This window comes from Chiloscyllium plagiosum, chromosome 42, assembly GCF_004010195.1.
Source record: "Chiloscyllium plagiosum isolate BGI_BamShark_2017 chromosome 42, ASM401019v2, whole genome shotgun sequence".
Classification (NCBI taxonomy): domain Eukaryota; kingdom Metazoa; phylum Chordata; class Chondrichthyes; order Orectolobiformes; family Hemiscylliidae; genus Chiloscyllium; species Chiloscyllium plagiosum.
Window position 1 is genome coordinate 1,471,988 of NC_057751.1, and position 15,141 is coordinate 1,487,128.

General features: G+C 45.6%; 1 protein-coding gene across 1 annotated transcript in view; it reads right to left on the minus strand.

Annotated features, from left to right (window-relative positions):
- The window catches only part of npm2b (nucleophosmin/nucleoplasmin, 2b), a 20,124-nt gene extending 11,857 nt beyond the window's left edge, over positions 1 to 8,267 (minus strand). Inside the window, exons 1-6 of the mRNA XM_043681698.1 lie at positions 8,235 to 8,267; positions 7,630 to 7,698; positions 5,054 to 5,139; positions 2,645 to 2,755; positions 2,363 to 2,456; positions 23 to 156 (exon numbers count right to left, since the gene is read on the minus strand). Of these exons, the coding sequence (XP_043537633.1) occupies positions 23 to 156; positions 2,363 to 2,456; positions 2,645 to 2,755; positions 5,054 to 5,139; positions 7,630 to 7,687 (483 nt within the window). The 5' untranslated portion in view covers positions 7,688 to 7,698; positions 8,235 to 8,267. The remainder of the gene's footprint in view (positions 1 to 22; positions 157 to 2,362; positions 2,457 to 2,644; positions 2,756 to 5,053; positions 5,140 to 7,629; positions 7,699 to 8,234) is intronic.
- Positions 8,268 to 15,141: the final 6,874 nt, after the last annotated feature.

The window sequence follows — 15,141 nt, forward strand, 5'->3', positions numbered from 1 at the left end:
CCCCACACCACGACTCAGCCACCTTGGCAAGTCCTGCTTTTTTGGTGGATGCAGCCCTTTTCACTGGTTTTGGGGGTGTTTCCACTTCCTCCTCTTCCTGCTCCTCCTCCTCTTCCTCCTCCTGTTCTTCCTCCTCACCCCATGGATAATCCTCTACTAGAGAGAAAGAGAGAGAACAGACAGTTCAAATAGCCTTGTCCTGATTGAGCATCCGTTCCTGTCATTGGATCATGTATCAGGGGCCAGTGTGTCAGCTCCTATAACCCACCTGGTAACAAGTTTACTCAGTGACTCAAAACAAAAGGAACAGGAGCTGGGAAGTGATGACAACATGGAGAGACTTTCTCAGGTCATATACTGGCAGCTTCATGCTGAACACTGTCCCCCAGTAGGTGCAGGGTCAGGTATGGCCAGGGCTGGTGATGCTCAGACTCTCCCCCACACAGCCCACTGCCAACCTGAACTTATAATACCTGCCACATGACAAGGCTGTTTCCCCTCTCCTGTGGGATGTGGGTGTCACTGGCTGGGGCCAGTATTTATCACCCTGTCTCAAGTTGCCCCGTGAGCCACTGCAGTCCATGTGCTGTGGGTTGACCCACAATGCCTTAGAGGGAATTCCAGGATTCTGACCCAGTGACAGTGAAGGAATGGCGATATATTTACAAGTAAGGATGGTGAGTAGCTGGGAGGGGAACTGGTATGGGGGTGACGTTCCCATGTGTATGCTGCCCTTGTCCTTCTAGATAGAAGAGGTCATGGGTTTGGAATGTATTGTCTGAGGCTCTTTGGCGAATTTCTGCAGTTCAGCTTGTAGAGAGTCCACATTGCTGCTATTGAGCACCAGTGGAGGAGGGAGTAAATGCTTGTGGATGTGGTACAAGTCAAACAGGGACAGATTTGTCCAGGATGGTGTCAAGCCTCGAGTGTTGTTGGAGCTGCATCCATACAGGCAAGTGGGGAATACTCTATCACCCTCCTGATGCGTTAATCCCATCAACAAAGCACCATATGGGAAATCTGAATTGGAAATCAGGAATAGTGAAAATATTCAGATCAGACAGCATTTCATAGAAACATAGAACATAGAAGAATACAGCGCAGTACAGGCCCTTCGGCCCTCGATGTTGCGCTGATCCAAGCCCACCTAACCTATACTAACCCACTATCCTCCATATACCTATCCAATGCCCGCTTAAATGCCCATAATGAGGGGAGAGTCCACCACTGCTACTGGCAGGGCATTCCATGAACTCACTGCTCCAGGAAAAACAGCCCCAGCCTTTTCAGCCTCTCCCTGTAGCTCAAATCCTCCAACCCTGGCAACATCCTGGTAAACCTCCTCTGCACCCGTTCCAATGTCTCCCCATCCTTCCTATAGTATGGCGACCAAAACTGCACACAATATTCCAGATGCGGCCGTACCAGAGTCTTATACAACTGCAACATGACCTCAGGGCTCCGGAACTCAGTTCCTCTACCAATAAATGCCAGTACGCCATATGCCTTCTTCACCGCACTATTTACCTGGGTGGCAACTTTCAAAGATCTGTGTACATGGATACCAAGATCCCTCTGCTCATCCACACTACCAAGTATCCGACCATTAGCCCAGTACCCCATCTTCTTGTTACTCTTACCAAAGTGAATCACCTCACACTTAGCTACATTGAACTGCATCCCTGAGTAAGGAACAGTTAACATGGAGTCCAGGGACTGTTCTTCAGAACAAAGCTCCAAACATTAACTCTGCTTCTCTCCACAGATGCTGCCAGAGCCACAGTTTCTCCAGCAATTTCAGTTTTTGCTTCCTAACTGGATCTTTGATCTTGGTTTTCTGTTAATGCCAATGTGAACTGTTGCTCACTCCACAGTTGCTGTCTGATTTCAGGAGGATTTTGTACAAATAGCAAGCCTCATCCCTCCCTTGATCAGGGACTTTGCTTTTGACTTGTGTAGCCTGTAGCCATTGGCTGACTAGTTGCCCTTGACTGCCATGTCTAGCCCAGCCATTTGAAGGTCAAGGAAAGCCACCATCACTGCTATGGGTCACAGATTTGCAGTTACTCCAGACCAGGCAACTAAGGTGGCTTCCGCTGCAGCCAAAGGGCACGTTTGAAGTTAATGGCTCCTTTGTGATAATTGACAGTCACTACATGGTCAGAATTCAAATAGGTTTCCCTTGCTAACTCCCCCAGACAGATCATGCTGGCTGGATATGTTCAATTGGTTCAACTATTGATGGTCACCAACTCAGAGATGAACAACTGAAGGAGAGAATGAACAGAGAAAGCAGAGTGCAGAAGAACCAGCTCTGAGACAGAGTGAGAACAGAGTGTCAGAGGCTGACTGGGATACTTACAGACCATGTTCTGTCCTGTGACATAGACAGGCCCTGATCCATTCCTCAGTCTGAAGGTAACAGGGGGAGTCAGCTCAATACCACAGATGGTGGTCTAGGAAGGAATAAAAATGGAGCAAATGGCATAGTTACTCTGTGTAAAGAGACACTCGGGAAAACCCAGCCAGACAAACACAAAGTAAACACAAGTTAGGGAGCATAGCAAGGCAAAACTGCAGCATTGTTCAAGGGGGAACTGTGTGCATACACAGGCTCCAATAAGTGAGGAACTCCATGACTAACCATTGGTAAGATGGACAGCTGCAAGGTCGCAATAGGAATGGGTGCACTCTCATCCTCTGGTACTATTTCCACAATGTTCACTTCATCCTTTGCACCGACACCCAAACATATCTACAAGTTAAACAGACACAGCCTTAAACAGGGATGCAGAACAATACTCAAGCTAACGCAGAAGGTAAACCACATGTACATGGGGTGGGTGAAACTGAAGGGAAATATATTGAAGGATTTGCCTGGCTTCCATCAGCTTTTCTGTGTGCTTATTTCACATGATAGCAACACCTGCTAGAGTCAGTCCCAAATTCCTTGAGTTGCTAAGTTGAAGACTCAATTCAACAACTCCGAGGCAACTCCTTGCGTGGTGTCCCAAATGGAAAGTTCGCTCATGCTAAACCCTGGAAGCCTCAGGTCACACTGACTCTGGTTGTGAGAACACTGGACCAGGGCCTTAGATATCCTGACAGATCCATTTGACCACAAGCATTTGTTCACTTGCGTGATAGTTGTGGTGATGCTGAGCTGTTGACCATTTTGTTACCCTGCAGAACATGACAATCTATCACCGCCTCAAGCCTCACACACCCCAACATCATTCAGTAAACTGGGCCAGATTATGACACTAACCCTTCAAATTCCAACACAGCAGACCCTCGATCAATGGGATCTGCCTGGTTTGTACAGCTCAACTCCTATCCAATCACAATGTCAGCAGGAGTCAAGACTCAACATGGCCAAACAATCCCAAACTAAGCTAACCCAACCTGCCTGAACTTGGCCCATATCCCTCCAATGTTCCTTATCCATGCACTTGTCCAACTGTCTTCCAAACATGAACTGTCCAGACATCCACCACCACCTCTGCAAATGGGTCCCACACACAAAACACTTGACAAGAATTTGTCTCCATGTCTTCACAATCTTCAGCAAAATGCCACCAAATGTTGAACTTCACCCTCAGCCAAGGAAACATACCCTTCACCTCGTCTAGAACCCTCATCCTTGTATAACCTTTGAAGGTCACCCCTCAACCTCCTAGACTAGTGAATGAAATCAGCCTCTCCCTACATCACAAACCCTCCACATTCAACAAGACTTCGGTAAAACTCTGAACCCTCTCCAATTTAATAATATCCTTCCTGAAACAGGACAACTGGAACTGCACAGTCATCCAGAAGAGGCCTCTCCAATGTCCTGGACATCAACGTAACATCCCAACAATCAGTCTAAAGTCGAAGCAATGCAGGCAAGCATACTAAACACCTCCTTAACCACCTTCTCAGTGCATGATGCAGACCCAAAATAATTCTGTACTTGAACCTCTTTCCGTTCAAAACCACTACCCAAGGCTCTGCTCTTAATTGTATAAGTCCTCTTCATTTTCTCAGAAACGCATTCATCCAATTAACTACATCTGACACTCCCTCTTCCAATGATCCCATGTAGCAAGACCTCTTGGTATTCTGAGATCATCTTCTTCATAGTCCACAGTATCACCAATCCTGGTGTCATCCACAAACTTCATAACCACACCTGTTACATTCTCATCTAAATCATTCGTAGATGACCAACAAAACAAGACCGAGCACCAATCACTGTGGAACACTGCTGGTCACAGGCCTCCAACCGTCCACCATAACAGGCACCTGACAAACCAGTTGGCAGCTCATGCACAATCCGATGTGATCTACCTCGATGAATGTGTATGTGGAAGCTTATCAAGGGCTAGACCGATGTCCAAGTGAACAATGCCTACTGCTCTGCCATACATTCAACCCCTAGTGGGAAGTGTGTTCTGAAACCTCTCCAACTTCATATCCGTCCGAAAACAGGTTGACCAGAAATGGACACAGTATTCCAGGAGCTCTCACCAATGTCTTATATTAGAAGGACTGAACAGTGGGGGGGGGGGGGGGGGGGGGGGCGAGCATACTAACAGTCTTAACCTCCCAAACGATGTGATGCTAACTTCCAATAATGGACCTGAACCCAGAGGTCTGTTCTAAAACACTCCCCAAGGCCCTATACCAAATTGGGTCAGTCTGGCTCTTGTCTGTTTTATCCAAATGCTGGAGTAGACCACCCCCCCAAGCCAGGCTTCAATTCTCCAGGAACCCAATTATCTTCACTGTTAAAATACAAACAGGAGGGAGAGATTGGTGAAGTCTCACTCACTTGGCACTTGACCTGTCAGCCCCAGGGGCCCATGGGAAGGCAGTAAGGTGGGCAAGCCAAGCTGTGCTCGGACTGAAATGCCCAGGGATAGAGAGGAGCTCAGCTCACTGTCCATACAACTCAGCAGCATTTGGAGAGCTGATGACTTCTTAGACCCCAGGCAAACAGCATAGACCGTAACTAGCCCCAAACAGCACAAGATGTGGAGGGGGGGGAAGAAGACAATCAGCACATTACCGTCTTCAAAACCAGCTGATGTTCACTGAGCTCATCATCTGTAACTTCAAACTTCTGCGTCAGTTGATTAGCATTCAGCTCACAACCTGCAATGATGGGAAAGGCATGATCACACACAGACTTCTTGACATTTCTGTCACTTTGACAGTTCAATCATGGACTACAGGCATTGCAATGCAAAGACAGCATTTATTTCCCTGTCCCCAACAGTCCCGAGGTAACACTGCTGTGGGGCAGCAGTTACAGGACAGCACGTGACTTGCCAAAAGAAGAGATAAAGCAGGTGGCTTGAATGCAAATCTGAATTGAGAGCTGCTCAGTGGGATTCTTACCAGGGAGAATTCTCCCAAACCATGCCCAAGCTCAGAGCATGTCCCAAACAGTAATCATGTCAGCACAAGATGGCAACTGGACAACAGATCAGGGATGGTATCAGGCCAGGGATCCACACATGGTGCCTGGACTGGTCGACTTCATTGCCAATTACTCAGGGTGAACTGGTCAAATGCCCAAGTCCTGTTGAAGCAAACACTTGGCATGGCCTTCCGTCAGTCCACATCTCAAACAGCGTGTCCCAAGCTACCCTTAGAGGGGGGTCAGCAGCAAATCCTTCAGCCCCAGTCACAGCTGTCAGAACATAAGACATCTTCCCATGAACTCAATCGCCTGCGTTTCCACTCATGACAAAGCACATCTGTATTAAAATGGGTCCCTGAGACAGTGGCATCACTGGCTGGACCAGCACATAATGCCCATCCCTAGTTTCCCTGGGAAAGCTGGGGGGCAGGGGGAGCTGCCTTCCTGAACCACTGCAGTCCATGTGAGAAGTGACTGACTATAGCCAGGAGACTCAAAGGAACTCAGTCATAACTACACCAGGATAGCCCACTATTCCCACAACAATACAGGTACAGGGACCCTTGGTATTCAGAAAGAACTTCAGAACCATCTTAAGCATGAAAGGATGTCAATGAGAGATGCTGGGAGCACACAGCAACACACTGAAATAAAGGCATTTGGACTTTAGGATATGGTTAAGGAGGATATGGGTCCAGTGCAGGGACCTGGAGTTAGAGTAGATGGATATTTAGAGCTGAAAATGTGGTGCTGGAAAAGCGCAGCGGCTCAGGCAGCATCCAAGGAGCAGTAGAATTGACATTTCGGGCATGAGCCCTTCTTCAGGAATCAGGCTCATGCCCGAAACGTCGATTCTCCTGTTCCCTGGATGCTGCCTGACCTGCTGTGCTTTTCCAGCACCACATTTCCAGCTCTGATCTCCAGCATCTGCAGACCTCACTTTCTCCTAGATGGATACTTAGGTTTGGCATGGATGGTCCTGTCTCTGTCCTTAGGACTCAGACTCAAAACCAATCTCAACCAACTCAATAAGATAATCAATTGCTTCCGAATAGCGTCCATGAATAAGGAATCTCAGGCCAATGAGTAGCATGAACCTGGTGCACTTTCAGGGGCAGGTAATAAATTGTCCCAAAGACAAGAGATACCGGTCAGTAAGCTCCCAGAGGAAGGGCTGCAACTACTGAGGGGGGTGACATCAGTCAACATTCCAGAGAAGGAGAGCACTTCTAAGATTTTCACCCTGTCCTCTTCAGCAAAGGAGCATGGGAAACCTAGGGAAAGGAACATGGCTGAAGCCAGGAAGACAGCAACAGTGATTGGGTGCACTGCTGTTGCCATGGAGATGCAGTTTAACATGGAGCTGTGTCTCGTTATTCTTTGATCAGGCAGGCTGATGGAACACAGACAAGGGTTTGGTCAGGAAACAATGCACCAGAAAGGGACAGTCTGGTGTTGGCCTCGAGACTCTGGTGTGGTCCCATGAAGTCCAACAAACGGCAGAACATAGGGTTAACCACTGCAGGGAACAGTCTCCAAGTGGATGTGGTATATAACCCTCAATGAGAGGTCCCACAGGAGAGGTTATCCTGATATTGAGCAACACTCACCAAGGAAACCAGACTGGGTTTGAAATCACAGTGCAGACAGATTCAGCATGACCAGGTAACTCAGCAGGGTGATAACTAGCCTCCAATGTGTGCAAAGGTAATGCAGGATTCCATTATATTTCAGCAAAAAGGAATTCCTACTTTCACAACAGTATGGGGAAAGCAGTCACTGAAATGGCCAATTGCTGCATCATTCTCCACAGGAAACATCACCAAATCAATCAGTCTCCCATTAGGGTACACAGCCCAGTACCAGGAGTTGGACCGAAGGGTCTGTTTCTGTGGTGTGTGACTCTACAAAACAAGATGGCAGCCAAACAGGAGGCCCCCACCCCTGCACACAACACCCACGCCCCCACAGAACCCTGACCACCACCCACCCATACTGAGCAGACAGCATAGCCTCTTGCCCCTTGGGCTTGGAGACAGTTAAGATCAAAAAGCTTAGTGTTCCCAGGTCTCTACCAAAGCAACACTCGAACAGAGAAACAGGAATGTAACATGACTGGGAAGTTAAACATCAGAATAGCGGTGACCAAACCAGGAGGACAAACCGTAAAGCAATCAAGTTTACAAAACAGAGTTGGATGAAGGCCTGACCGCCCTTACTCCATAAAACAGCAATGGGTCTGTCTGACTTGCTGGTTACACTTTTATTTGAAGTCATTCTTGGGTGCTCTAAAAGGTAAAAAACAGAAAAAAAATCTTTCAGCACATTTGAACTGGAGAATATAAAGGCCAGCTCAAAACAGAGTAAGTTCAAAAACACAGAAAACCCCCACACCCCCCCTCCCACTTCACAGAGTGGGCAACAGGGACAATTCTATCATCCTCAGCTCCCAGCAACAGTAAACTGAAGACACACGAGGAAAGTCTCCCATTGAATCCTGTCTCAGCCAGGGGACTTGGATTACAGACAAATCAAATTGGGAAAAAAAACTCACAACAGGGGACAGAGTCAAGGAGAGGGAGAGACTTGGGTGCACACAACATGAAACTTTTGAATGGCACAAGTGAGATTAAGCAAAAAATAAAATAACAATTAAAAACCTGCTGGGGAACCTAGAAGTACTTAGCTCTCTACCCCTCACCACCTGCAACAGAAAGCCCTCTCCAAACCAATTAAAACAGTGTGCATCCATCAAGAAAAAAAGGCATAAAAGTCAGAAACATTCTCCCAGTGAAGAAACCATCCAGGAAAAAAATATACTTACCCTCCTTTAATCCAAAAATGGAACAAATTAAAAACAGGAACAACGCCCCACTCAGGTTTTTATAAAGGAATTGGCCATGAGGCCAGCTGAACAGGATTGGGGATTAACATCAATTAAAGACTTCACCCATTAACCCTTTCAAGGCCACACTGTCCACTAAATCAAAAAAGAACTTGCATTTACATAGCACCTCTCACAATCTCAACACATCCTTACGCAGTTCCCCACTGTTGAGAGGTTGTGGAAATGTTGTTGATGTAATGTCAGGACCTTTTGCATATGCAATAATTGATCCTGTTAACAGGATGGACATCAGCGATTCATTCGTTGCATTTTGCAATGTTAGTGGAGGGACAAAAATTGCAAATGAATACTGGGGTGACATGCCATCCACCGCTTCAGAGACTGAGACTGCCCAATACCTGAGGGAGCAGTGATAGGGTCTGACTCTCATGTCTGAGGGAATACAGTTCAGATTGCTCTCCTCCTGTCCCTCACCCATTGACCATTTCCCTCCAGTAGTTCTTATTCCCAACAAAGTAGTCCCAGCGTTTTCCAAAGCTCACTTTTCCAAACTGTTGGAATGACATCTTGCCCAGAATGAAGCGTCTATTCCAGGCATGAGTCTGAAGGTTGTTACCAGACTCCTGACTGGAACAATCCTGGGGAAACGACAGCCCACCCCAACACCAGACTCTCACCATCTGAACGTGAGATCATCTCCATCTCTGTCACACAGCTTCATTTCAGCTGGCTGCTGGAAGGCCCAAAAATGCTTTTGTTCCCTCTCAGCTCAGTCCCCTCAGTGTCTCCTGGTTAATTTCCCATTCCCCATTCTCCAGACCCAACCTGTTCATGTATCACTCACACAAACTTCTGGAGAATCGGCACTGGCCCGGCTCTGACTCACTCATTTCCATCACTGTTTTCAAATCAGTCCAGGGAATACTACAGAAATCCTGCATTCCGTACAGAGGTCCTCAACTCTGGAATTCTGGCCTGTCAGCAATCCCCCTTCTCTCCATTCTGCCTCGGGGATTGGCTCAAAGGTTGGGAATTCCCTAACCAAGTCTTAAAGTCACACAGAAATACAGCACTGATACAGACCCTTCGGTCCAACCCGTCCATGCCGACCTGATATCCCAACCCAATCTAGTCCCACCTGCCAGCACCCGGCCCATATCCCTCCAAACCCTTCCTATCCATCCAGATGCCTTTTAAATGTTGTCACTGTGCCAGTCTCCACCAACCTTCAACAAAATACCGTTTTTCCACAAGACTGAAACAACAAACAAATATAAACATTAAAGACTCAGTTCTTCAAAATACATTTTAAAGTGTTGAAGTAATTATAACTTATTCCATACACGCACCACCCTCTGCGTGAAAATGTTGCCCTTTAGGCAACTTTTATACCTTTCCCCTCTCACCCTAAACCTATGCCCTCTAATTCTGGACTCCCCGACCCCAGGGAAAATACTTTGTCTATTTACCCTATCCTTACTCCTCATGACTTTATAAACCTCTATAAGGTCACCCCTCAGCCTCCGACGCTCCAGGGAAATTCACTATCCTATCTACCTGCGACTCCACTTTCAAGGAGCTATGAACCTGCACTCCAAGGTCTCTTTGTTCAGCAACACTCCCTCGGACCTTACCATTAAGTGTATAAGTCCTGCTAAGATTTGCTTTCCCAAAATGCAGCACCTCGCAGTTATCTGAATTAAACTCCATCTGCTACTTCTCAGCCCATTGGCCCATCTGGTCCAGATCCTGTTGTAATCTGGGGTAACCCTCTTCGCTGTCCACTACACCTCCAATATTGGTGTCATCTGCAAATTTACGAAGTGTACCTCTTATGCTCGCATCCAAATCATTTATGTAAATGACGAAAAGTAGTGGACCCAGAACTCAAGCAGGTTTTGAGGAAGGGTCACCGTAGCTGAAACATTAACTCTGATTTCTCTCCAAAGATGCTGCTGGACCCGCTGAGCTTTTCCAGTAATTTCTGTTTCTGTCTCTACCAAGAAGAGTGTTTTGTTGAGAGCCCCTCTGACTCAGCTGGTCTCCTCCTCTCAGCCTGTCCATGACAGGAACTTTGAGCTAACCTCTTGTTAATTGCCCTGATGTGTCATTCCTGAGGTCCGTCCCAGATATGTTCCATCCTGCCTCTTGGAAGAGTGTTGTGTTGGTTTCTCTGTGAAAAGCACTTCCTAATGGGAAAAGGAAGGAGAGTAAGCTCAGTCTGAAGCTGCCCTGATGCAATGTTGACATAAATTAATTGAGTAAGGGTTTGAGGACAAGCAAGTCCCGACTCCATAACCAGCTCTCCCTGTCGCCCTGAGCCCTGTGACAGACTGCTGTCTGATCCACACACAGGAATCATGAGGAATACAAGAGACTGTTGGACTCGTTCACACAGATTCGGTCAGAGTGGAGGTGCTGTATAAAGTGGTGACTCTGGCTGCCCATGGTTGTGGAACACGAGCCCCTCTAAACCATAATCGAGACCAGCGATGTGGCCACATGGTAACTGGGTGAACACAGGGACCTGTCTGGCTCACTCATGTCCTAGAGGGATTACAGTCTGCTTGTCCTCACCCAGTCTGCTTGACATGCCATTCCAATGACCCACACTAACTCCTTGGCAATTAGGGATGGGTAATAAATGCAATGCTCACATTCTGGGAACAAATTAGTAAATATTAATGAGCAGCAGGTACAGAAGATGAGATTAAAGAAATTAATCACTGATTCCCATGGAAGGTGGGACCTGGGAACAGAAAATAGCACCGATAACATCTTCGATGTATGAGAGAGAGAGCAAAAATGTTGCATAGACCCCACACGAGAGAGGGATAACTGGGATAACCCAGGTGGGTCCCCATGACCCCTACATCTGAGGAAGGATCATGGAATGGCTTGAGGAAATGTATTTTGTTCTGGCTTCTTTTCATAGGCAGAGTGAACAAGAGGTGCTGAGCAGTCTGTGGGAACATAATCAGTCAGTGAGGTCTGAGGGCTTGCTTTCAGATGTTGAAACAATAGAAGCAGCCTGGATGGGTGTGGTTCAATTCTCACAGATCCAGGATTTCCACATTTTCTTTAGCTTTAGGGTTGAGCAGAAGGTAGAAGCTGAGATGTGTCTTCCTATTGCAAGCATTGCATGTTAGAAAATCTGTGTTCTGAATTTGCCTTTTCGCCAAAGGTGTGTTTATGAGATGTTACTATATTGGAACAGTATTCAGAATAGTTACTGTGTCTACCGTGGGAACAGCATGGTGGCTCAGTAGTTGGCACAACAGCACAAGAGACCCGGGTTCAATTCCACCCTCGGGTGACTGTCTGTGTGGAGTTTGCACATTCTCCCTGTGTCTACATGGGTTTATTCTGGGTGCTCCGGTTTCCTCCCATCATCCAAAGATGTGCAGGTTAGGTGGATTGGCCGTGATGAATTGCCCAAAGTGTTCAGGGATGTGTCGGTTCGGTGTATTAGTCAGGGGTAAATATAGGATAACTGGGTAGGGGAATGGGTCTAGGTGGGTTACTCTTCAGAGGGTCAGTGTGGACTTGTTGGGCCGAAGGGCCTGTTTCCACACTGTAGAGATTCTAAATAAAACTTTAAAAATTCTAAACCTCTGTGAAGTTTTCCAGTAGAGTTGTTATTCTCAATTCCTCTTTCTTTTGTTTGTATTTTAACAACAGTGTTTAAATAAATTGTGTTTTGCTTATCGTCAATTAGTCTGACCAGTTGTACCACATCTGGAAGACACTTTCCACAGCTACATTTAAAATAAGAAAAGATGAGAGTGGAGACTATCTTCCTAAAATACTCTGAGGGGGCTCGGTCTGGTTCGTAACACACTGGGGGCACTTGGCAGGATTAAAGTCTCTCATTCCAGGTTGGGTTTCGGATTGTTGGACCCGCAGGCAGTGAATGGGAGGTATTTGGATCTTTAGTTTCAGGTGTTGGATTTGGTTAACTTAAACAGGGTGTGCCTTGTGTAGTAATGGCTCTTCTGCTCACTAAGAGTTTCCAGGGAGTGGAGGAAATGGCTATGGGAGCTTTACAGGAAGTGACCAATGTCAAGATGTTGGAATTGGCCAACCAATTGGAGTTGGGCTCGCATTGGTCCATGGAGAACAGGGGAGGTCATTACATCAATAACTCAACATTCAACATTGCTGGAAATTCTATCAGAATCCTTGGAAATTAGAGACAAAAGAAACAAATATCCCGAAATGAACTAAAAGAAAGAGAAAAGGAAGAGAGAAAGTGTGAATTTTACAAGTTGGCACTGAGACAGGAAAGTCAGCTTTAAAGGATGGAGATGAAAGGTGAAGGTAAGCTTGATGAGGAAGAGAGTGAGGATGAGCAAACCCAGGTTAGCCAAAACCCTGGTGAGAATCTGTGTCAACATATTCATGCATTGCCTAAATTTGATGAGAAGGATGTAGAAGCCTTTTTCATCTAAATTGAGAAGGTGGCTAAACAATGAAGGGGCCAGTGACCATATCGGTTTTGTTGATGCAAACAAAATTTGTAGTTAGAGCCCAGTATTTTCATTACTTTCAGAGGAGATATTTTGGGCATATGAGGAAGTAAAGAAAGCCATCTTAAGTGCATTTCAGCTTGTGCCAGAAGCCTTTCGACAATGTTTCAGGAATCCAAGAGGGACCTTGGTCAAACCTACAGTGAGTTTGAAAGGAACAAACAAAGTAATTTTGATAGGTGGCTAAGGGCATTAAAATAGAGCAAACCCATGACACTCTGACAGAAATGATTACTTTGGAGGAGTTCAAAAATCCACTTCCTGAATTAGTGAGCAGTCACGTGGAAGAGCAGAGAGTTAAAATGGCAAGATGAACAGCTGAAAGGACTGATGATAATGAGTTGGTTCATAAATCAAAGTTTGGTGTCCAAAATCAATTTCATTCCGTGAGGGATAGAAATTGGCTCAAAGAGAAATCCTCACATAATAAGGGAAAGGTAGATCTTGGTGAAGATCACAAGGATAATTTACCACAGGATAAAATGGAAACCCTTGAAGGGAAAAGAGAAGTTAAAAAGCTCTGGTGTTATCATTGCAGTAAAGTAGCCATATGAATACACAGTGTTGGTGGGTTAGGAAAAGCACTGGGAAGACAGATGTAGGAAAACAGGATAAGCCAGTGAATTTTGTTGGAGTGGGAATGGAGAGCACAGTGGATGCTAAAAAAGTTGGGCCAGAATATACAACCTGGTCAAAGGGTGGTTAAGGATGAAGTGCCAGATCTCCTTAAACCATACACCTGCAAAGGTAAAGTTTACTCGCATTGGCCAGGAGCCACAGGTAAAGAGGTTACAATATGAAGAGACACAGATCTTCTCAATCTGTGATGCTGTAGGATGAGGAGATATGTAATTCAGAAGGAGTATTGTCAGAAAATGTGGGAATATGTGAAATTCATAGTGAGAAGGGCAATGTTCCATGATATAAACTGGGGTTGGAATATCCAGTGAAGAGTGGGGAAGTTGTGGTAGGAATACTGGAGAAACTCTCAGCTCCAGGAATACAAATGGTCCTTGCTAATGACAAGCTGGTTCACTGGTAGGAGTGCTGCCTACCGTGGTTGAAAAGCCAGTTGAAAATCAGGCAACTGAGGTGTTACAGGAAGTGTATCCTGGGATTTTTCCTGACCAAATGGTGACAAGGTCACAAAGCCACAGATCAAAGAAATAGGAGGAGAAATGAAGGAGTAAAGACAAGGAAGTTGAAGTGTCATTATTCGAGAGCATATTTGATTGAACAGTTGAAGAAAAAAACAGCAACAGTGAGAGGACAAAGTGGATAGTTTTAGTTCAGAAGATTGACCTGAATCATGACAGAAACATGAACAACAAAGCAATTATATCAAACACGTACTCAGAAGAAGAACCTGAGTGTATCCCAGAATGTCACTGTTTCAGAAACAAAGACTCCATGAGGAAATGGAGACTGTCACATTTTCACGCAGACGAGAAATGGGCAGAAGCTCATCATGTTGTCATACCAATGGGTTATGGAAAGGAGGTGTTGTGGGTGGTGCATGACTTACCAGGAGGTGCTCATTTGGAGGAAGGAAAACTCAAAGCTGAAATACAAAAACATTTTTACCGGCCTGGACTGTACCAGGACGTGGTTAATCTTTGCTGGACATGTCATGACTGTCAGGGAATAAAATCAACATCCTTAACCCCCATTGAGGAACTTTTACAAGTGTCTTCATTCATTGTGCTGGACCCAATGTAAAACAAAGAGTGAGGCTCAATATTTGTTAACAATAATGGCTGTGTCTCCAAGATTTCGGGAGGCCATTCTATTACGCAGTATGTCAGCTAAAAGGATTGTCAAAGAGTGACTCAAATTTTTCACGAGATACAAACTACCCACAGACATACAATCAGATTGAGGGTCAAATTCTCCATCAAAATTATTCAAGGACATTCGAGATAGTTTCGGAATAAATCAATTCAAATCCACCATGTACTTTCCAGGATCGCAGAGCATTAGAATGATGGCATCAAACTTTAAAGACCATGTTGAAGATTTACAGTCCAGACTATCCTTGGGGTACAAGGATTCCATTGATAGTTTTTGCAATTAGGGCTGCACCAAGACAATCTGCCAAATTCAGCCCATTTCAATTATGTTTGGGGCAGAAAGGGAGAGGCCCACTAAAATTCATTAAGGAGAAATTGGTGAGTCAGAGACAACATATTTGAACAAAGTGTCAAATTTTCGAGAAAGATTGATTAGAGCAGGTAAGTGGTTGGACAGCATTTAAAAGTAACTCAGCATGTGATGAAACAGAAAGTTGCCAAGAAATCAAAGTTAAAAACCACAAAACACCAAGTTATAGTCCAACAGGTTTATGTGGAAGCACC